Below are 22,416 nucleotides of genomic sequence, written 5' to 3'. Positions count from 1 at the left end.
TACTGATAATAAGCTTTCTTGGTCTGGATCATGCTTCACTCTCTCTGCTCCTTTCCCCTCCTCCTACCATGCTTCTTCCTCTGTAGCCGCGGCAGACAGCCATGTGTAAATGCTTAATAAATGACTATCATTGTTGATGAGTTTATAGTCCTTAAAGAAGCAGAGAGTTTCAATAGGAATGGTTTTATATCATGATATGAATGTTGCCTCAGCCTGGGATTGAGAAACACTGATTTTTACTGTCCATCAGCAAACAGTAACTGAATATCCCCACTGAGCCAGGCCTCATGGTGACGCAGCCTTTCTTGTGTGTTTAGTGTCCCTAGCCAACTTAATATCCTCGTGGCAGGGAGTGTGTCTTAACCCTTCTTTAAGTATAGACAACACACTTCTTAGCAATAAAAGTCAAGGAGTATTTGTTTGTTACTTTAATGTTCCATTTAACACATAGTTCTTGAGAGGGTTGCTTTGGGGCAGGACCAGATCTGATGCTTCCATGTCCTGAGTCCCAGCTCATTCAGGGTTGGACAGATTGAATGGAATGGTCAGTTTTCGAAGAGGAGAGTGAGGTGCCCAGATACGGGCTTTGGGGAGGAGATTCTGACAGTGTGGGGGTTAAAGTAGCCTATCTTCCATGACTGTCAAGGCTCTACACCAAGCAGACACTTTACACAGACTCATCAGCTGCCAGCACTTATGAGAGAAGGTAGATGCATGGCCCCAAGTAAGCCTCTTCTTTTTATACTTAAAGTTCTTTGTCTTCGAATCATGGGAACCAGTAACCGGAGGAGATGCCTGCCTGAGTGCACACGCAGCAACAAGTAGCGCAGGTGAGGGCTGGCACAGCTGGGTTGCTGATGATGGCCAGAGCTCAGCCGACTCTAGCAGGCAGGAAGTGAGCAGGGAAACGAGAGCATGAAGCAGAGGGAGAGGCAGAGAGCAGAAAGAAGGGGCCTTGTCATTACCTGGGATACTCTGTGCTTTAGATTTCTGTGTGATTTTCGTGAATGAATATTCATCTGTGTACAAACAAATTTGATAATGCAGACATTTTAATCAAGAATGCATTGGAGTTGGGGTGTATTAATCTGTATGTGTATTGGTATATGTGTTAGCATGTTCAGCTGTGTATATTTTTGTAGGCACAGCACACCTATGTGTGTGTATAGCACATCTGTGTGTGTGGCACCTCTCTATGTGGGTAGTGAGTTTTTGCACGTATGCCTGCACATGTAGGAGCCTAAATACCCTTACTTCTGTGTCAGAGAGGACCGAGAGCTCCTCTCTCAGAGTAGCCTGACATGTGTTTCAATCTCTCAGATTTTGTTGCTCCATATTTCTGTGAGCATTCCTTACACTGAAGTCAAGGCCTATGCCACCTCCCAGGGAAGGCTGAGGGTCCACTGATCACTCACAGAGGCTCTGTTTCTCCTTCTCCTCCTATCAGGAGCCAATCCCTTGCAGAGGAATGAAATGGGACACACACCCTTGGATTATGCTCGAGAAGGGGAGGTGATGAAGCTTTTAAGGACTTCTGAGACCAAGGTAAGTCTCAAAGAAAGGAGAAGGCCTGTGGGCACTCCATGCTTCATTTCATCTTTCACTCATTAAATTATGTCAGACTCTACACCAAAGGCCACTTCTCCTTAGAGGATTATTGTCTATTTAAATACAAATCCAGCCTCCACTTATCAAGAATAGGAGGCATCCCCTTTCCTGACCAAGAAGCAGCCTGGGCCACTTCTGGCTTCTGAGGACTAACTTTTAAATTCAGTTTTTGAGGTAATGAGCCTTCCAGCTTCTTGCATGAAGGAGAGGGGATAGCAGGACAAAATCTTCGCCTCAGTACTGTTTCCTCAGGTCTCATGCACTCTGCAGCCTTATCAAGTAACTCTTTTCCATCATCTCTCCTTCTAGAACTTTTCCCTGACCCCTTCCCTCCATATACACTCCAGAGGTCCTTATGTAGAGTATGAGGCAAAACAGTCTTCATCTTAATTTGATTTTCTCATCCAGACTTTTGAACCTTCTAAAAACAGGCTGCCTTCTGCTCCTCTCAGCCACCCAGCTATAACTTAGAAAGTATTTGGCAGAATCTAAGAACTAGAATCACAAATGTCAGAGCTGGGACCTGAGAAACCATCAAGTCTGGTGATGGGAAATCTTATCAAAGTAAAAATAAATAAGTCAGAGGAAAACAGAGCTGTTTTGGTTGAAGGAGAGCCTATCCTTCCCCCTGGGGAGCCTCCATGGAGGCTGTGCTATGGGGCACACATTTTAAATCTCTGAAACCTCAATCAAATGATTTCTTTTCTTCCTGGGGAAAGTGGAGCCCAGGGGTGTGTTGTGACTTGCCTTTGGTCCCAGAGTGAGTTAGCATCAAAACTGTTACTAAGATCATGTGGTAGGTTCACTGGCAGGACAGGAACTGGAAGGCTTGGTTTCTGACTGTCAATCTTGGGTTTTTTCCAACTTCGTGGAATCTCTCTGGCAAATTGGCTGCAGTACTTTGAGATGATTAAGAGTGGCAGGTCCCACCTAGTGGCAGATACTCTGTGTGTCTTGAGTAAGAGCACTTAGGTTATGTCACCTGACTGAGCACTCAGCTGGGGTTGTGATCCCACCCCCTTACTGACTGACTGACCTCGGGCAAGGGCTTCTGCTCTTGAAGCTCAGTTTACCTCTGTGAAATGAAAACACTGTGACTGAATGGTTTCTATGGTTCCATTCAATATACCGCTGGTCTGTGTAGCAGTCAGAATAAACTAAGTCATGCTGTTGTAACAACTCAAAATTTCAGTGGCTTAAAACAACAAAGATTCATTTTTACCTCATGCTACACGTCCATCATCCATCATGGGTCAGCAGAGGCGGGCTCTGCTCATCTGTGATGCTGAGGGACCTGACTGGCAGAGCAGCCGCCCTCTGGGAGAGAGCACCCTGGAGGGCATCCCGCTTGCAGCTACATGCTCAGCCTGGAAGTAGGACCCTTTACTTCCACTCACAACTTATTGGACACAGGTAATCCCATGTTCCTGCCCTAGAGTTGGGTCAGCTTCCCCTATTCTCTAAGGAAATCCCTGAGCACTGTTTCACATCACCTCAGGGACTGCATCCCCATCATTATCTCCCCTTTCCGGCCAAGCCATTGTCCCCTGAGAGCCAGCGCTGCCCTTGGCCAAAATTACACCTGTTTTGTCAGGTCGTGTGACATAGCGCCAGGACTGGTCTGGTGTCATAAAGCAGGAGAACAGACCTCTTCATATCAGCAGGGATGGAAGGGTTGGGGCTGCTGAGGGACCCTAATGAAATTTGGCTGCCCAGGAAATGTCTTGAGGTCAGCCATATCAATACAAAGTCAGTGTCCCAAATGAGTAAGTGGCAGTTGCTGCCTCTGTGCCAGTCAGATCCTTCTAGACCACAGAGGGCTACCTTCTGAGTAGACTGAGCTCTCAGAATCTGTGCAGAGGTGGGCAGCAAGGAGGCAAGCAGAAGTGTGCCATGAGACAAGGCTGAAGGCAGTGCGGCATCTGGCCAGGAAAGGAGAGACTGCACATGGGCACAGAGACGGCTGTGAGGAGGAGGGGAGGAGAGGAAATGGATTCAGTGCCAGGGCTAGTACAGAGCCAGGCTTAATGGGTGGCTGCTGCCAGAAGGAGCCCCCTCACAGAGCTGTGACCCAGGGCAGGGGCTGCCTTTTGAGGCTAGAAGACCACTCAGAGCCAGCCAGGGGTTTTGTCACCTCTCAACATGAAGACTGTTTCTCTGCCATCACCTCTCTGCACTTGATCCCTTCACACAGGCTGGATTTCCTCTTCTGTAATGTTCAGCTGTCTGCTGAGCACCTCTACCTGATTGCTCTGGGGTCCCCTCAGATTCCACCCTCGTGAACCACCCTCAGCTCTCCCTGGACATCAGCAGCATTGTCTTTCTCTCAGTTGCTCAGCATCTCCACGGTCACCCATTCTTTCTGCTCTGCTCTTTTTCTCCAGGCTGCAAAAAACACTACCTCTTCAAAATTGTGAAGAAGAGTTTCACGGGGGAAACACTGCTTTAGATCGGGTTATGTCACCCTCAGCCAGGAAGTAAGCAGCAGCTGCTCAGCTCTTGAGTTCAGGCCCTATGTCAGTGACATCATGACTCAGGCCTGGAGGGTGCTGAGGCTCCAGCCTCAGACCTCATGTCCTGGCTCTTTGTCTAGACACGGATTACCACCACTCTGATTTTATCTTCCTCCCCTTCTGTCCATCCGGCATCTCCCTGCCATCCAGCTCAGCCTCTTCCACCTTCACCTGCCTCTCTATAGTCAAATATGTACTCTTTATAGAAAATTTGTAATTATAAAAGCCATCTTTCCCATTATGGAAAATCTGGACAGTGTAAAATGAAGGTAATTAAATAAGTCCGTGCATATTTATAAATGACATCTGTATGCCAGGTTCTGGGCTAGGTGGGAAGAAGATATCTGGGTGAACCCCTCAAGGAGCTCACAGTCTGATGAGGAAACAGACCAGTAAAGTGTGACACCACTGAGTCATCATCCCAGGGAAGGCCAGGGACTGTGGCAACCCATGATGGCTTCTAATCCTGCCTAGGAGATCAAGGAAGGCTTCCTGAAAGAGATGTCAACTGAACTGAATCTCAGTTAAAAGTATTTTAGCCCTACTACCTATACATAACTATTATCAATGTTTTTAATTATTTATAGTAATAGGTACCATTTATCAAGTGCATCTAGACACTCTGCCAGGTGCTCGAATATATAATTTTTCTAATGCTGTAACAAAGCTATGAGGTAGCTCTTATTTACCCCCCTTTTACAGGTGAGAAAACTGAAGGTAAAATAAAACGTGACTTTTGAAAATCAGGCTATTATAAGCAGCTACTGAGATACAAATCAGACCGTTCCTCTTATGATACTACATTTACCTTTTCTGGACCATATCTATACATAAGTGGGTTTTTTTTTCTTAGCCTGGTTGATAGCCTACTGTAAACCATGGGTCTTAAACTGGCAGCCACATTTTATTTTGCCAATTCAGAGTTTTGTTTTTTTTAATGTGAGTGTAATAGAGGTTGTAATAGGGACTCTCCAGCCACAGGTGTCTGTTTCCTATCATGTTATGTGCTTACCTGTCAGGCATTTATATTTTCTTCTTGGTCCTGAAGGTATTTGAGTTATGACCCTAGTTCCATGTTTAGAATCTGTGTTTTTTCACTTATTATTTCTTGATGGTTTTCCCATTTTAGAATTATCCATAAGCCTAATTTTTAATTTTATTCTGGCTTTTAAAATATGTCACTTATCTAAGAATCTGTCACTTTAAGTGGCCCAAATCATTTGTTTCTCATGGCTTATTTGCTTAGTTCTCTGAGCAGTCTCTCTGTGTGGAAGCCTTCTAGGCCCCCTGAGAAGATTGAGAGGTGGATGAAGCCCAGCTCCTGTCTCCTGAGCTGGGTATCAGGAGAGGAAGATCGGGAGAGGCAGGCGCTCTTAGCTCTGATACCCACAGGCTGACTTCTGCCTTAGGAGGGGTCCACACAGAGCTTGTGGGGGTTTCAAGAAAGCATGGATCACCTCCAGGCAGAATGAGCAGGGTAGGCTTCATAGAGAAGGTAACCTGTGATCTCACTTTGAAGGATTTCACAAGCTGAAGGGTTTAATACTTAAAGCTTAGACCATTTTCACATCTTAACTAAGAGACAACAGAGAAGTGGAAATATATCTCTGTGCATATGATGGCAGATAAAACAAAAATATGGGGAGCTATTCCATGATGAATATTCAGCTGAGGGGGACGTGCTGGTGGCAGCCCGCATCTCCACTCCCAGATCCTCACTCCACCGAGACTCACGAGGAATTTATTGCTCATTTTAATCACACCCAGAGAATGAATTGGCAGGAATATTAGGCAGATAGGTCTATCATATATATTTTATTTGCATATCCCAGTGACAGAATCACAAGCACATTTCCTGTCTGTGTATTTTTTCATTTGCTGCAGGGGTAGCTGGGGATGCAGGGCTCCCCTGGGCCCCACATTCCGAGCTGCACGCCTGGGTGCTCCCATCAGATCTGGAGGAAGCCATCAGGAGAGAAGGGGTGAGGTATACAGGAACGTAGAAGGTTATGTTCCGCCTGGCTTAGGATGAAGAGAAACCCCCTTCCTGCCTCACCGAGCCTGCTCCCTGCTTCGCATCTCATTTCAGGTGCTGGTGTGCTGCATGCCTGGCTCTGTGCTTGACCCAGACAACACCATCCGACCTTCATTATAGGTTCTCCATGGGCCAGACCGAGCGCTCCATGCTTTATGGGGATACACCTTTGCGTTCTGTCTTTCTCTTTTAACTTTTAAAAAATTATTTGTTGAAATATATTTGTATAAGGTACTTGCTTCCCTGGTAACTCAGAGGTTAAAGCATCTGCCTGCAATGCGGGAGACCAGGGTTCAATCCCTGAGTTGGGAAGATCCCCTGGAGAAGGAAATGGCAACCCAGTCCAGTACTCTTGCCTGGAAAATCCCATGGACAGAGGAGCCTGGTAGGCTACAGTCCATGGGGTCGCAAAGAGTCGGACACGACTGAGCGACTTCACTTCACTTCACTTCACTTCACTTCACTCATAACTATACAGCTCACTGTTAATTTCACAAACTGAATATACCTAATCAAGAAGTAGACTATTACAAGCATTCATTTGTATCATACTCCCTTCTGGTCACTATCTGTCCCTCAAGGGTAAGTATTGTCCTGATTTGTTTCACTTTTATTTTTACAAAACTTCAAAAATAGTACAACAAATTCATAAACTTCCACCCATATTACCAGTTGTTAACATTTTATCATACTTGCTTTATTATATAGAGATGAATAATATAAAGACATATAATTTTTCTGAACTATTTGTTATATATACATGATCCCCTTTAACACCAAATACTTGTATGAATGTCCTAAAAAATAAAGGACATTTTCTATATAACCTCAATACAATTCTCAGAATCAGAGCATTAATATTAACTGATCTACAGATGTTGTTCACATTTCACCAGTTGTCCCAATAGTCCGTTTTACAAGGAAAGAAAAGTTCTAACAAGTACAGGCTGGTTATTTTGTAGACTGTCCTCAATTTGCGTTTGTCTAATGTTTCTTTATGATTCAATTCAGGCTGTGCATTTCTGGCAAGAACACCCTCTGGTGTTTATTTTCAATAAATTCATTAGGTATCCCCATGCTAAAAGTAGGAATATGAGATTTGTGTTTTAAATCTCCTTTCCCTAAATAGGCTCTGAACTCCCTAAAGGCAAGAATGGGTCTTTTCTTATCTCCAGGGTGGAACGTGCAGACACTTGAGTCAGACTGCAGGAGTTAGTGTTCTGCCTTTATTACTTGCTACCAGTGGGACCCTGCTTTAATTACTTCGTCTCTGGATGATGAGGGAGATCCTCTGACCTCCTTAGGGCTGTGAGGGTTAGAACAGCTGGTCCCAAATCAGGCAAGATTCATCAATCCATACTCAGACTAAGGAGTGGAAGTTTGAGGAGTAACAGGGTATTTACACAGTCTCTGAGTCCCACCCTACAAGACACGTGTTAATTACATAAGGGGAAGATGATGGTGGAGAAACTTGGCACAGCCCAAGTTTGATCAGATGATCAAAATTAACATCCTTAGTCACAGGTACATCATCATCACGTACCTCCTGATGTGACACCCCGAGTAGCATACAACCCATTTTCTCACCTCAGCCCCTTTGCCCCTCTTAACCGTCTCGCCGTTCTTCTCTCTGGGGCAACCCAGCTATTTGCAGAGGAGCAACATGATCCAATTAACATGTTAAAAATATTGATCTGGCAGCAAAAGGAGGATCAGGTGGAGGAAAGAATGGACCCTGGGATGCTGACATAGCGGTCACCAAGTCTTCATGGGACTGATGCCGGCACTGTACCCAGCTTTCCTCAATACGGATATGGACTCTGAGCTGGTTCGGGAGACTTTCAAGTCCCTTAGGTGCCCCTCTCATCCCCCATTCTCCCCTCCTGTCTGCTCTACATTTCCCAGCCTCCTTTGTTGGACCCCTTGTGCTCCTCTTGTCGTCACTCCCTCTTCTCAGGACTCTTCCATCGTCCCACACCTGCCCCCCGAGTCTCATCTTCTGCCCACTTTGTTGACCTCCTCACCCAGGCCTCTCTGCCTCCCCCAGCTTCAGGACATGGTAGAAGCCCTGACTGTGATGTGAGTTGGGGTGGATCCAGGGAGTCAGGAGGATGGGGCATATCTGAGTCTGTGAGAAGCCACGGGGCTCTGTGCCCTGACCTCCCTCTAAAGGCAAGCTGCATCTTGGCCTCTCTTTTCTTCCCTCTGCCACACTTTTCCTGTTTTTCTCCCAGGGTCTCCTTTTGCTGACCACCCCTACCCTAGGTCCCCTCTCAGTGAACATATCGCCAGGTTTATTATCAGATTTGTTCCCTGAGTAATGCCCAGCAGCAGGGGTGCTGCCATACCCTTCTCCCTGTAACTCTCACCCACAGAGCTGCTCTGCCCAGCCACCCACCTCCTAACGAGAGCCCAGCTAGGCTTCGCCTCGGCCTCCCAGCCCTTTCCTGTAAATGCACTCAGAACCAGGAGGGGTGCCATATTAAATCAAGAATGATGAAAACCAGTGGCTGCGATTATCCAGGCAAGATGCAGCATAGGGAGCTGGTTGCTGCTGGCTCCAGGTGAGGGCTTCTGAAACTAATTGCTTGTGGCTTTTATTAAGAAGATGGTCACTCTCCCACTCCTGCTCTCCTGGTGGCTTCCTTCTAGGGCGTCTCCACCCAGTGTCCTCTGCTTCTGCAGGCTGAGTCGCCTACCCTGTCCCCTCTTCTACTGGAACCCTCTCGAAGCAGAGCCTTGATCTCATTGCCTGTAGCCTTCCTCCCCATTTCCTCAGAAGCCAGGAATAACAGTAGCCCACATTCATGGACCCTTACCAAGGGCCTTCTCTTTCCTCCCAAAGAAAATACATACAGACCTAGTAGTTTCCTTCCCGAGGTTCTTCCACTGGTTAGCTCTCCACAAGCCTGAACTCATAGCTCACACTATTAAGAAGTCATTCATTCATTCAGCATTTTTTTTTTAAATTTTGGCTGCCTGAGTCTTCATTGCTGCATGTGAGCTTTCTCTAGTTGCAGCAAGTGGGAGCTACTCTTCATTGCTTGTGTGGGCTTCTCATTGTGGTGGCTTCTCTTGTTGTGGAGCATGGGCTTCAGTTGTTGTGGTGCACAGGCTTCCCTTGGCATGTGGAATCTTCGCAGACCAGGGATCAAACCCTTGTACCCTGCATTAGCAGGCAGATTCTTAACCACTGGACCACCAGGGAAGTCCTCAACATATTTTTCTAATATAAGCTCTGTGCTAAGCATTTGGGAAAGAGCATGAAGTAGTAACCTCATTCATTTCATTCATTTCATTTCAGTCGCTCAGTCGCTCAGTCGTGTCCGACTCTTTGCGACTCCATGAATCGCAGCATGCCAGGCCTCCCTGTCCATCACCATCTCCCAGAGTTCACTCAGACTCATGTCCATTGAGTCCATGATGCCATCCAGCCATCTCATCCTGGGTTGTCCCCTTCTCCTCCTGCCCCCAATCCCTCCCAGCATCAGAGTCATTTCCAATGAGTCAATTCTTCGCATGAGGTGGCCAAAGTACTGGAGCTTCAGCTTTAGCATCATTCCTTCCAAAGAAATCCCAGGGTTGATCTCCTTCAGAATGGACTGGTTGGATCTCCTTGCAGTCCAAGGGACTCTCAAGAGTCTTCTCCAACACCACAGCTCAAAAGCATCAATTCTTTGGCGCTCAGCCTTCTTCACAGTCCAACTCTCACATCCATACATGACCACTGGAAAAACCATAGCCTTGACTAGACGGACCTTAGTCAGCAAAGTAATGTCTCTGCTTTTGAATATACTATCTTGGTTGGTCATAACTTTTCTTCCAAGGGGTAAGCGTCTTTTAATTTCATGGCTGCAGTCACCATCTGCAGTGATTTTGGAGCCCAAAAAAATAAAGTCTGACACTGTTTCTACTGTTTCCCCATCTATTTCCCATGAAGTGATGGGACCAGATGCCACCTCATACATGGTTTAATCCCATTGTCCTGTACATTTTTATCAAAAAGTCTGGTCCAGTTTCAGAAGTTTCTCTGAAGAGCTGTATACGGCTCCAGGCGTAGAGGGGGTTGTACTCAAATCAGGGTGTGCTCAAATTTAGGCCATAGGTTGACTCTTACCTAGTACTATTTAGAGAGCTCCTGAGAAACCCGGCACTCACCCCCATAGAAGTCCAGAACCCTTTCCCATTGCTCAAGAAAATAACAATACTAAGATAAGCTAAAATGATGACACTGAAGAAGAGTTACAAAAGGTAGAAATGTTGCCCTGGAGAATACTCAGAGAGGCCATGATGGTGGTACCCAAACCAAGAGTGGTGGGGAAACTCCTCTTAACCTTTGCCTGCAGCAAAGGAAAAAAAGATGTGTTTTGTGAGGCCCCACAAACCAGTGGATGGAAAGTAGAAAGTACCTTGAGGAGGAGTTCTCTACCATGTAAGGGAAATTGACAGGCACAGCTGAGACACCCCAGGCAGTGGAGGTGTCCTGAGAACTCAGTTGGTGTTCAGACTGTCCACAGACTCAGGGTTCCTGGGGAGAAGCCTCAGGAGCCACACTGGGTCCATGGGGGCACCCTAATGGACTTGACACCTGGCTTCTGCTTAAGCCAGAGCACTTCTTCCCCTTGTCTGTGGGGCTCCATGCAGATTAAATTAGTTCTAGCACCAAAACAAAAACAAAGGCACTGGGTTAGAAAATTAGTTATCAAAATGCAGTAAAGAAGAAGTTAGCAAAGTTTATCAAAGGCCTGCACAGGCCAGATACTATGTTGGCCACTGAGTCTCTCACACAGCTACTTCTGCATGTACATTCGCTGTGTGCCAGAGACCTGCCCAGTGCTTCATATGCATCATCTCACTTAATTCTCACCAGCATCCCACAAGGATCCTGTGAGGTAGGTATGAGTACCATTGCCTTGCTAGAGATGAGGAACTGAAATTCAGGGAGTTGAATAAACTCCCCAAGGTGAGCTTACTATTAAGTAGATTTGTTGTTGTTGTTTAGTCACTAAGTCGTGTCCAATCTTTTTTGACCCTATGGACTGTAGCCCTCCAGGCTCCTCTGTCCATGGGATTTCCCAGGCAAGAATACTGGAGAGGGTGCCATTCCCTTCTCCAGACGATCTTCCCCACCCAGGGATCAAACCCATGTCTCCTGCATTGGCAGGTGGATTGTTTACCACTGAGCCAGCTGGGAAGCCCAAGTAGATTAGGTGAGGTTTAAATTCAGGTCTTTCTGGGGCAAAGCTGGCTTCTTTCTGCCACACGATGTGCCTCACTATGAGCCAGAAAGGTGTCAAACTTCATGTGGGGACTGCTGTAAGAATTCAATGAGACACTACACAGAAAGTTCTGAGTACCATGCCTGGCACACAGCAGCCATCTCACAGACGCCAGTCACCTCATTCACTTGGCAACGCAAATTGAATCCTTCTGTGAGCCAGGCCCTGTGCTAGGTGCTGGAGTTACAGGGATGAATAGAGCTTGGTCTTTGTCACTACTTCCTCATGTGTGGAGTAAAGAGACAGAAACAGGCAGTTAAATAAGTGCCCTGGAGGTGCCAAGGCAACAGGCTCTTTAGACAGTTTGGTATTTAAGATCACTTAGAGGTGGGTGGGAATAAAGAAGACTTATGTGCCGATGGAGCAGTGTGAACAAAAGGCCCAGAGTGGGAATACCCATCCCTGAGGGGAAGTGACCTAACAAACAGACCTCACAAACTCTCGGAGGCCAGGTTCCTTCTGCATCCTGCCTGACTGCAAGCGGGCCAGGCCACTGGCCGGTGCTGTACCGGCTTGTATGTATGCATCTCTCCATCAGAGCCTTTCAGCCCAGTGGACCCAAGTGCTGAGAGGGGCTGGGTGGACAGGGAGGAGGAGGAGGCAGATATATGGTTGGAGTCGGCAGAGCCAGGTGATGTATGTAGTGCCTGAGGGAGCTGCACAGTGACATGCTGAATTCCAACCGGCAAGCGTTGCTCCGCTGGGATCGGCGCCGAATTATTGCTCCATATGAAACCCCAGGACTGATGGGAGCTTTCAGTTACAGACTGATAGCAACAGCCAAAATTGGATTGTTTGCTATTTATTTTTTTTAACTTCTGTCAAGGTCACTACCATAACAGGAAAGCACTGCCCAAGTAGCAGGTATTTTTCATCCACTCTGCCCACAAGAGCAATCTGCAGCCACCACTTTTGTGACAAGGCCTTACCTTGGCAGCTCGCTTTCTAGAAAACTGTCAGTGCTACAGGAGCCCTAGGGAAGAGAAGTCCCCGGAAGACCCAGGTCTTTCTGTCTCACTTTAAGACCTGCTTCCTGCCCCCAGCGCCTGGCCTCCATCAATGCTTTATCATTGAGACCCATGCACTCACCCCCCAGTCCAGTCTCCAGATAGTGCCACAGCTCCCAACTAGCCCAATACTCCAGCTCCTTCAAGCCTCTCATCTCCCAGAAATGTTTTATGCTTTATGTATCCTTCCCTTCTCTGTACTCCTACACCACCCAATCTAGCTGTTAATTCCTCTTTGTATCTGTCATCAACTTCATTTTTGTAAACATTGACCAGCTGCCTCCACTGTGCCAGGACCCATGCCAGAAATAGCAGTGAGTAAAATGGGGCTCATAATTGATTCGTAAGACACAATCACAAATATGCAGCAAACTCATTTTCAAGTAACTTTTCTCAGTGATAGGTACAGGGCTAGATGTAGGCACACATGCTTTAGAACCACAAGGGAAATGGCTGATCCTGCCTGAGAAGTATTCATGTACAGACCATGCCTCGCCTCCCCTGCCTGACTTAGAGCTCTTTGAAAGCAAGACCTGGATCTTCTCTCCTCCCTTTCAGTGGGACAAAGCTCAAGCCTCCTGCTTCTGTCTTTTCTGAAATGGACCAAGCCAGAGGCCAGACACCTGCCAGGCACTCAGCATCATCTAAACCTTCCAGGGGCCAGTCTTCCTCTTTGCCCCTTCCCCACCTCTCCATCATGGCATGCACAGTGCCATGAATATAGCAATTGCTGAACAGTTGTGTTTAATTGAAAAAATGCAGTATCATTGACTTGGAGGGTGTTCATAGCTCTGGTTTGAAAACCAAAATGGTTTTCAAGAGGGTAAGCAGAAAAGGAAAGGAACCTATATATTTGTAAGCACTTAGTACTTACCAGCGATAGTGCTAGACACATTCTGTATACAGCATCATATTTAATCCCCAATTTACAGAGGAGAAAACTGAACATAGTAACTTGCTCCAGGTAATCACATCTTATAAGTGAGAGAGCTGGGATTTAAACCAAGTCTTCTGTCAGACTCCAGACTCAAGAGTTAATCTATTGAGTTGGCAAAAAAGTTCATAAGATCTTATGTAAACACCGTAAGAATCGTTTGACCAACCCAATACTAGCAGTACTTATTTTAGTAGCAGGGCGAGCCAGGACCCCTGAACAGTGGCCACCAAGGTAGGGAAATGAGGTGAGGACTCAGACAAGGGACTGGGAGAAGAATGAGGCAGAGCTGTCTGTCAGAACCCCCAGAGACCCAGACCCTCTACTTTTTCCCCCTGGGTTGGGGGCATAGAATGAAACTAGGGTCCTCCTGGGTCTGGCACTCCTGAGCCGCCTTCCATCTCTTGTCTCTCTCCACAGTACCAAGAGAAGCAGCGGAAGCGGGAGGCTGAGGAGCGGCGCCGCTTTCCCCTGGAGCAGCGGCTGAAGGAGCACATCATTGGCCAGGAGAGCGCCATCGCTACAGTGGGTGCAGGTGAGTACACGCACACCGAAGAGGGCATAGAAGTTTGTGGTCTGCTGCAGTGAGGTGTGGTCCTGCCGTCTCCAAGGTGAGGAGAAGGGGCTGTTATTATTACAGCATAGCATTTGTGGAGTGCTTCCTGTGTACCAGGCAGTGTTCTAAGCTCTTTGCGTACGCCATGTCATTTAATCCTTACAACAATCCAATGAGGTTGGTCCCATTGAATCCTGATGTTACAGATAAGGAAGTTGAGGCAGAACACTTGAGTAATTTGCTTAAGGCTTCTTTCTGTCTGACTTTCATCTGATCTACTGACCCCACCCCACCCCCACTTTTCAGGTGGAGAAACTGAGACCCAGAGAGGAACAAGAGTTTTCCCATCACTAGTATTGTCATAACTGAGCCAGAACTAGAGCTTTGGTCTCCTGTCTCCCAGCGGGGACTGTGCCATCCTTCAATATAATTTGTCGGAGGCTGGCTCAATTTTATGGAAAACATCCTGTGCAAGTCTTGAGTGCCTTCTCCATCTCAGAAGCGCTTTTGCCACCTTGGGATCTAGACTGTCTGATATCACCCCTCATCTCCTGATCTTCCTGCCCATGCACTGCCCAGTGGAGAAAGATAAAACTGGGGTTGTGCTCAGGATGGTGGCCTCACCATTGTTCTCCTGAGGTGCATGGCTCCCTGAGGGTAACCTCAAGACAGATGAGGCAAGGGCAAGGGAACCCTATTTCTGACTTAGACAAGGGAGTATCCCCCGAGGCAGTGGTTCTCAAAGTGGTCTCTGGACCAGCAGCATCAGCATTCTCTGGGAACTTGTCAGAATGTAGATCTGACCCCAGACCTGTGGAATCAGGAGCTCTGGCGATGGACCAGAAGTCTGTATTCGGAGAGGTGCTTCAGATGAGCTAATGCTCAGCTCAGGTTTAAAAGCCTCTTCCCTGCGACGTCTTGGTCAGGTGCATCCAGTGCTGCCTCTAGTCCCGCCAGATGCAGCCCAGCAGCTGCCACACCCAGCACCAAGTTCTGCTCGCTTGTAAAAGGAGACATGAAACTGAAATTGGCGTCCCAGAGGAGTCAGTGAACAATGAAGGCAGTCATCCCTGTGACACACTGGGCCCAGCCCGTCTCCATCATCCTCACACACCAGTGGGACTCATGTTCAGGTCACGACCTGGCCATCAGCAGTTAAAAGGAGCCCTCAGATCAGATCTGCCTCAGCAGCTGGAGGGCAGAGGCTACCTGCAGGCACACCTAGGAGCCAGGGAAGGCTTCTATGAAGACACAAGTCCCCACTACTCAGGCCCAAACCTCATCAGGCTGCCCTTTTGGGTCTGAATACAGACGGCCACCCTCAGCTTGGAGGTGGCAACCCCCCACTTCTTTGCCAAGGCCATGTCTGAGGTAAAAGGAGAGGAGACCTTGGGAGCTCTTGGGTTGAAGAGAGGAGGAGGAGCCCATTGGAGAGATAGTGACCGAGCCAAGGCCTGAGAAGCAGGTTCTACTAGAGTCTCATGTCCACTTGGGCCAGAGCTATAGCTGCCATCATAGTATTTACCCTCCACTTCTTACGCAGCCGTTTCCTCACATGTTGCCCACTCCTCTGATCTGTTTCTCACCAGCTTCTCAAGCCCATAAGTTGTGAGACTCCCAGAAGTAGGGGAGGGAAGAGGACATTAAAGTGGAAAGAATTCAGTCAGCCAGAGCTCAAATGGCAGGTGGGCCACTTACCAGCTATGCAGCTCAGGCTGGTCAGTCAGTTTCTTTGAGCATCAGTTTCCTCACCTTTGTACCAGGGATCCAGACTCAGGACTACAGGACTGTAAAGCATATGCTGTCTCCAGTATGTACCAGACTGTTCTCAATAAAACCCAGTCCCCTCCTCTAGATGTTTACTGTCCAGCGTTGGGCACTGTGGTCAGGCCCACAGTTGCTTCTGTCAATCCGAGACTGATCCCTAGTCCCAGCCCCAGACTGGCCTCTTCCCCTGGTCCTTCTCCTTGTCTCTCCCTGCTGCCAGCCCAGAGCAGGAGTAGATGGTTCCACTCCCACCTCCTAGGGGCTGTCAGAATGTCTGCCAAGTGCCTTGTCCTACCCATAGCTCCGTCTGTCACCCACACTCTGCCTCAGATCTGGAACACTGCTCCTTGTCCTGTGGTGTGAAGGGTGACCGTGCTATGCCTCCAGTGCTGCTGGAAAAGACACAGAGAGCGTGGGGGCCTGGGCTGTGGGGTTAGTACATTCCCTTCCATTTGTAAGGTGGTAACTTTTTGCCCACCTTGCTAGAAGCCCTGCAGCCAGGGATCACACTCTTAACAGTCAGAGTATGTTCAGCTTCCAGCTCCCGTGAAGCATGAGGCACTCTCTGGGTCGGAGTCTGTGGCAGGGCCTCAGGACTGAAGCAGGTAAAGGAGAGTGGGGCAGATCTAGAGGGCAGGCCAGGGTGCTCCCTGGGTGCTCTCAGCTAGTGTCAGATATGTGCTGGCTGGGTGGAGCCTGGCACCCCAGAGGTACCATGAGGGTGGGCAGCCAAAGAAGTGCCGCAGAATGAATTGATTTGATAAATGGCCATTTATTACCCTCACGAATTGGCTGAAACCAATTTCGGTCACATCAACCCCTGGTAAGTGCTGGGATATTGATTTGTGCAAAGTAATACAGTGAATTTATCAGTGTGATCCCCAGCTGCAGGGCTTCTAGCAAGGCTGGCGCATAGTTACCACCTTACAAATGGAGGAGATGAAGCACTGACCCCACAGCCCAGGCCCCCATGGCCTCTCTGGTCTACTCAGGTCACTGGAGCCAAAGCAGGGCCAACGCGCAGACCACAAGCCAGAGCACTGACATCGAATGTGAGGTTCTCCTTCCAGAATCCCGAGCTGTTCTTGATCATGGGGAAGGGGAGGATGCCTGTTCTAGTGGGAGCTCAGAGCCTCTGTGCCCACCATCCTCAGAAAGGCAGCCAGCTATCTGTTCAGATCTAGACTCTGCTCCCCTCCTCCACCCCCTCACCTCCTGTTTTCCTGCTCAGTAAAGACCCCACCATTCCCTGGTCTTCTGAGTAGAAGCTTAGATATTTCCTTGGCCCTTCCTTCCCCTTACACCCTTTCACTTTCTATCATTCTACCTCTTAAATAGATCTCACACCTAGCCTCTCCCCTCCATTCCTAATACCACTGAGGACCTCCAGCTCAGGACCTCAGTGTCTCCTGTCCGAACCTAGTGGTGGTCTCCTCGTTGGTCTCTCTGCCTCCTTTTCTACCCCTATAATCACTTCTCCCTAGCTAGAATCAGCTTTGTACAGTGTGAAAACAAAAAAACCTTGTGTAAAATTCTAGAGTGACTGCCCTGACCTGGCATTAGGGTCCACTCCTGCTGCCCTCCCCCACTTCCCCAGCTGCCCCCCAGCGCCACCGCCACTGCACACAATGGTTGCTTCTGCCGCCCTGCACATGCTGCGTTGATCTCCCGCCTGTATTTGTTGATGCTGCCCTCTCTGCTTGAAACTCCCTTTCTTTTGGCCCCTTCCCTACCCTACCCCTGCCCGTCTCCCACCCTCAGGCTGGTTTTTATATTTCAGGAGCAATAGACTGTAGACACCAGAGGGCAGAGACCCTGACTGAATCATTTTTGTTTTCCCAGTTCCTGGCACAGCCCTCCAATCGAGGTAGATGCTTAGTGCAGTTTGTCACGTTAATTACTTTGGTTATGGCCCCTTGTCCATCTCTGTGATGTGCTCTGAGGAAAGAAGAGAAGCTATTAAGCCTGCTTCCTAGTTGTTCACAAGCATACCAAGAATGTGAGTGTAGCAAAATCGTTGTTTACAACGCCCATACTGGTCAACCTTTGACCCTTTTGAGGTGACATCCCATTCCCCAGACCTGCTCCAGGAAGCCTCTTCTGGGCAGCCTGCACCCGTGGAGGCTTCCCAGTGGCTCCCTCTGACCAGAGGCCTATGCCCAAAGCCCATTGCATCTGGTCCCCATTGACTCTGAAGCCTGTGAACTCCCCAGGGAAGCTCTACCACATTGACCGCTCTTCTAAGCCTGGCTCTGACCTGAATTCAGAACTTTAATATCACCCATATACACATAGTAGGTGCACCATCCTTTCTTATACTCCACCTCCCTCTTTGACTAATCCAGAAATGTAATCTTCCTGAGTGCTGCAGCTAGCTTTCTGGACCCTCCCTTGGAGTCCTGTTTGTAATCTGAGAAATAAATCCAGATCATCCCTGAGTTGTAGAGAGGTAGTGATTAATTTAGAAGACTTCTTAAGTTCCACCTCCCCACTTCAGAAGTCCCTCCTGTGCCCCTGCTCGTCTCATTGTCTGGACTGCTCTGCCCTTCTGCCTGCCTTCCAGGACCTGACCCATGCCTTACCCAGGAAGCTTTCCTTAACTCTCCACCTGGTGCAGGGCCTTTCTGTGTGCTTCCTGTGGACACTTTTTTTTGTTGCACTTACCACGTAGTGTCAGTTTGTATGTTTTTCTCCCTGCAAAAGTCAGAAACTGCCTCTCTTTCAGGTCTGTTTCCCCAGAGTTGGCATGCGGGTATGTAAAAGGTTGTTGAACTCAAGTAAACTCAGATGAACAAAGTCTAAACACATCTTGAGGTTCTGCCTCTCCTGAGCACAGATTCTGATCTCAAGCTCTTTCTGGAAGGGTGTCAGTCTTCCCTCCAGTGGTCCCTAACTCATAGAGTCCCTAACCTTAGCCTAACTATAGCCTGCGAGGCGCTCACACACAGTGGGTGGGCTTAACAAAAGCTATTTGCAACTTTAGTACGTTGACACCTCGGTAGCAATAGTTTGCCTTCAGAAAGAATACTCCTGACAGACTGAAAAGAGAGCTTTTCTCTCATCATCCACCAAACCCAGGGCACCAGAAGCAGGCACTTGTTGAGCTGTGCCCCTTGAACCTGTAAGCTTAGACAGAAGATACTAATAGACATTTAGGTGACTGAACTGTGGAATTCCTCTGAAGGATAGGTTCCCCTAGGAGGTGGCACAAGCATGGGGCAAACTGTTCCAGGTTAGAATTAAAAAAAAATTCTGCAGCATCAGTAGAACTTATCAGGAGAGATGAGTCAGCCTACCCAGACTCCCCCAAAACCTTGAGCTAGATGGAGGCAAAGGCCTGGCATGGGAGGAGGAGGCAGTTCTTTTGTCTCACTTGGGTTTTGCACACACTAGAGCTTTCCTCCTGGAAGGTCCTGTCATATCCAGGCTGCCTAGCCATCTCCCCCTTGTGCTTCGGCCCCAAGTCACAGTCAGAAACAAATAGCGTTTCCCACACTTTTCATAGTACTCCATACCGCTTGGCACTCACAGTTTTCATAGCAGCGTCCACCCAAGAGGTGCAGACCTGTTTTTGGTTTCTTTGTAGGTCCTCCAGCACTCAACACAGAACTTTTTTGCTGAACAAATGGATAAGGCTCCCTGGAGGGAAGTTAAGAAGACTATGGAAGCCTTCTTTACCCAAGGGTAATAGTAACCACTTGGAGTCATAAGAGACTCCTGGTTCCAGGCATCACTCTTCTCTATAAAATGGGAGCTGAAAAATCTGTTCTTTGCTCCTTGTGATTGCAGGAAGACCAACAATTAATTCATTTAGTCAGCACACATTATACCAGTGTTTTGCAAAAGTCCCTCAGGAAATGGGCCTAGGACATGCACCCACAAAATACACAATCAAATTGGGACTTACCATCCCCCTGATATGAGGGTGCAGACAGATGAACCTTCCCATTGTCCCTCTCTGAACCTTACCCTCCTCCTCTGTAACATGGAGAGATAATGCTTTCTTCTCTGAAGTATTGTAAGGATGAAAGGGCTATCTGTAAAATAGCACAGCTAACGGCTTATGCCCCCACTGCTGCTATGACTACCGTTATTTTTATTCTTATTATTATTCTTTTTTTTTTTTTTTTTTGCAACTTACAAATCACTTTCATAACCATTAACTCATTTTAATCTTCATGAGGGGCCGACTGAGCAGGTATGGCTAGTCCCATTTTAGAGATGAAGAAACCAAGCTTTTAAAGGAGTAAGTGTTGTGCTCAAAGTCAACTAATAAGCGACAGAGCCGGGACCCCAAACTAGATCCTGTAGCTCCTGCCCTCCCCACCGCACCGCCCCATCGATGAACATGGGGGTTATTGGGGCAGATGTGCTATGGAGTAAGCCAGAAGAGTTGTTGCAGGTGAGATGTAGGATGAATGGTAGTGGTCCACATGACCAGAAGAACCCAGCAAGGGGACCCTGTCACTGGTCCAGCATATGAAGAGGCTGCCAAGCCTGTTGGAGCCCCAGAGATGGGACGGCCCAGATGGGCTGAGCTTCCTGCTCAGGGGACCTTGAGACCATCTCAAGCCCAGAGAGCACTGGTCAAGAGATGGTCAGGGGCAGGGGCTCCTGAGACCATGTATGGAGTGACTGAGGCAGCCAGACTGAAAGACTACAGAGGAGCAACTTTCCAGGTGAGGCGAGGGAATGAGGGGGTGCTGTGTGGGAAACAGCCAGCTCCTCCCTCTAAACTCCTGAACTACCAGTTCAGGTTCAAGAGCTGGCCGGCACGAGGGGTAAAGCCCAGGTCCATTTATTTACCTGTGTAACCTTGAGCAGGTCACCTCACCTCTTTATGTGTATGATCGCATCTATAAAGTGGGAATCGAGTTACGTGCCCTGCCTGCCTCGTGGGTCTGTCTGCTGCTGCTAAGTCGCTTCAGTCATGTCTGACTCTGTGTGACCCCATAGACAGCAGGCCACCAGGCTCCCCTGTCCCTGGGATTCTCCAGGCAAGAACACTGGAGTGGATTGCCATTTCCTTCTCCATTGCATGAAAGTGAAAAGTAAAAGTGAAGTCGCTCCATCATGCCCGACTCTTAGCAACCCCATGGACTGAAGCCCGCCAGGCTCCTCCGTCCATGGGATTTTCCAGGCAAGAGTACTGGAGTGGGGTGCCATTGCCTTCTCCGTGGGTCTGTAACCAGCCTCAAATGAAGTTACGTCTATAGAAGTTCTTTATAGGCTCTGAAGTGCTAGCAGAGGAAGTTGCTGCTCATTTGCTTGTCCACAGTGAGAGCACGAATATCTGTGGCCACATCCCAAGTGGACCCAGCCAGGTCTCTGTCCCAGCCTCTGCCCCAGCCTGACAGGACCCTAAGATTCCCAGTCTTAGCCCTCAGCCACCCTACCAACCACATACCCATGGGCCCGCCTTCTTCAGTCTTTCCTAGCTACTTCCATTTTTCATTCTGTCGGACACCATCTGCTTGGCCGTTTTTCTCTTCAGATATTATTAGAAATATCCAGAGTTGTAATTGTTTAATGGTTGGCATTTTGCCTGTTTCACGGGGGCCCAGATCGAGCCCGCCCCAGACTCATGCCCTGAGTCCGGCAGAATTGACCAGGGACAGCTGTGCAGTGGAGTCTGCTTGGCATTATAAAGAGCTCTCTCCCAGGTGCGTTATTAGAAAAGAAGGGGGGAAAGATGGCCCCAGGCGTAATTGAATTCCATGTTCTCCATGATGTTTTTGAACTTCTTAGCCCAGAGGCATGCAGCTCTTGGTGGGCTGGGAAGCTTCGTGAAAGAGAAGTCAAGATCAGAACCCCAGGTTCATGACCCCTGGGGAACCCCTCTCCCCAGGCTCCCCATTTGAGTAATGCCTGGGTACTTTGGCCTCCCCAGATATCCCCCATGAAACCTGAATCCAGTTTATGCTCAGCTTCTTTCAAACCTAGATTCTCAGCTTAGCCAACTTTTGGAAGTGTGACTCCTTTCAGATAACCCCCCAACTCGCACCTTGACCTCAGCACACATCCTACACGTATATTCACAGAAGTCCAGCCTTTGTCGTTTTGTAGGTCTCTACCTCCCCAAACACCCTCACCCACAGGGTGTTGCTTCTGTCAGGACACTGGGGCCTCCCCTCTCGCCAGGCTGGGGCTTCTTTGTCTTCATGCCTAGCCTTCGGGTACTGGGAGGCCTGTGGGTTCCCCTCCTGGCCGGTCTTCCAGAGGACCAAGCCAGTCAGTTCAGAGATGATCTGAGCCTAACCCAGGGGAGAGGTTAGACTGAGTGGCTTCTCAGACTCCTCTCAGAAATCTCAGGGAGAGAATCCGGTCATGCAGAGTGGCTTGTCCGGTTTCCATGGATGGTTTCTGTTTCTTCTGAGGCCAGAACTAGAAAATATCTTAGGAAGAAGCGTTAGAGATTGAGGTGAGAAAGCCCACAGTTTGGACCTGTACTCCTGAGACAGGCATTCGAGACCTCTGTGGTCTGATCCCGCCCACAGCTACTCGTGGTCTTTCCTGTCTCCCCCACTACCTCTGTCATACTGCCACCTCTTCCCCTCCAGATCCTGCCTAGTCTCATCTGTCATCAGTTCCACTTCTTCTGAAGGCCTTCCCTGACCTCTCCAGCCACTTCTATGAAACCCAGCCACACAGATTATACCACACAGGGTATAGTACGTAGGATCTTTGCACCTCAAAACTGAAGACTCTTCCCTAAAA

The 22,416-nt window shown here is 48.3% G+C and overlaps 1 protein-coding gene across 1 annotated transcript in view; it reads left to right on the top strand.

The window, feature by feature from the left end:
• CLPB (caseinolytic mitochondrial matrix peptidase chaperone subunit B) overlaps positions 1 to 22,416 on the top strand; it is a 142,943-nt gene that overhangs the window by 101,288 nt on the left and 19,239 nt on the right. Inside the window, exons 6-7 of the mRNA XM_040258766.1 lie at positions 1,448 to 1,545; positions 13,797 to 13,911. Coding sequence (XP_040114700.1) covers positions 1,448 to 1,545; positions 13,797 to 13,911 — 213 coding nt within the window. The remainder of the gene's footprint in view (positions 1 to 1,447; positions 1,546 to 13,796; positions 13,912 to 22,416) is intronic.

This window comes from Oryx dammah, unplaced genomic scaffold (genome assembly GCF_014754425.2).
Source record: "Oryx dammah isolate SB20612 unplaced genomic scaffold, SCBI_Odam_1.1 HiC_scaffold_17, whole genome shotgun sequence".
Lineage (NCBI taxonomy): Eukaryota > Metazoa > Chordata > Mammalia > Artiodactyla > Bovidae > Oryx > Oryx dammah.
This window is presented reverse-complemented; position numbering and strand designations above follow the sequence as displayed.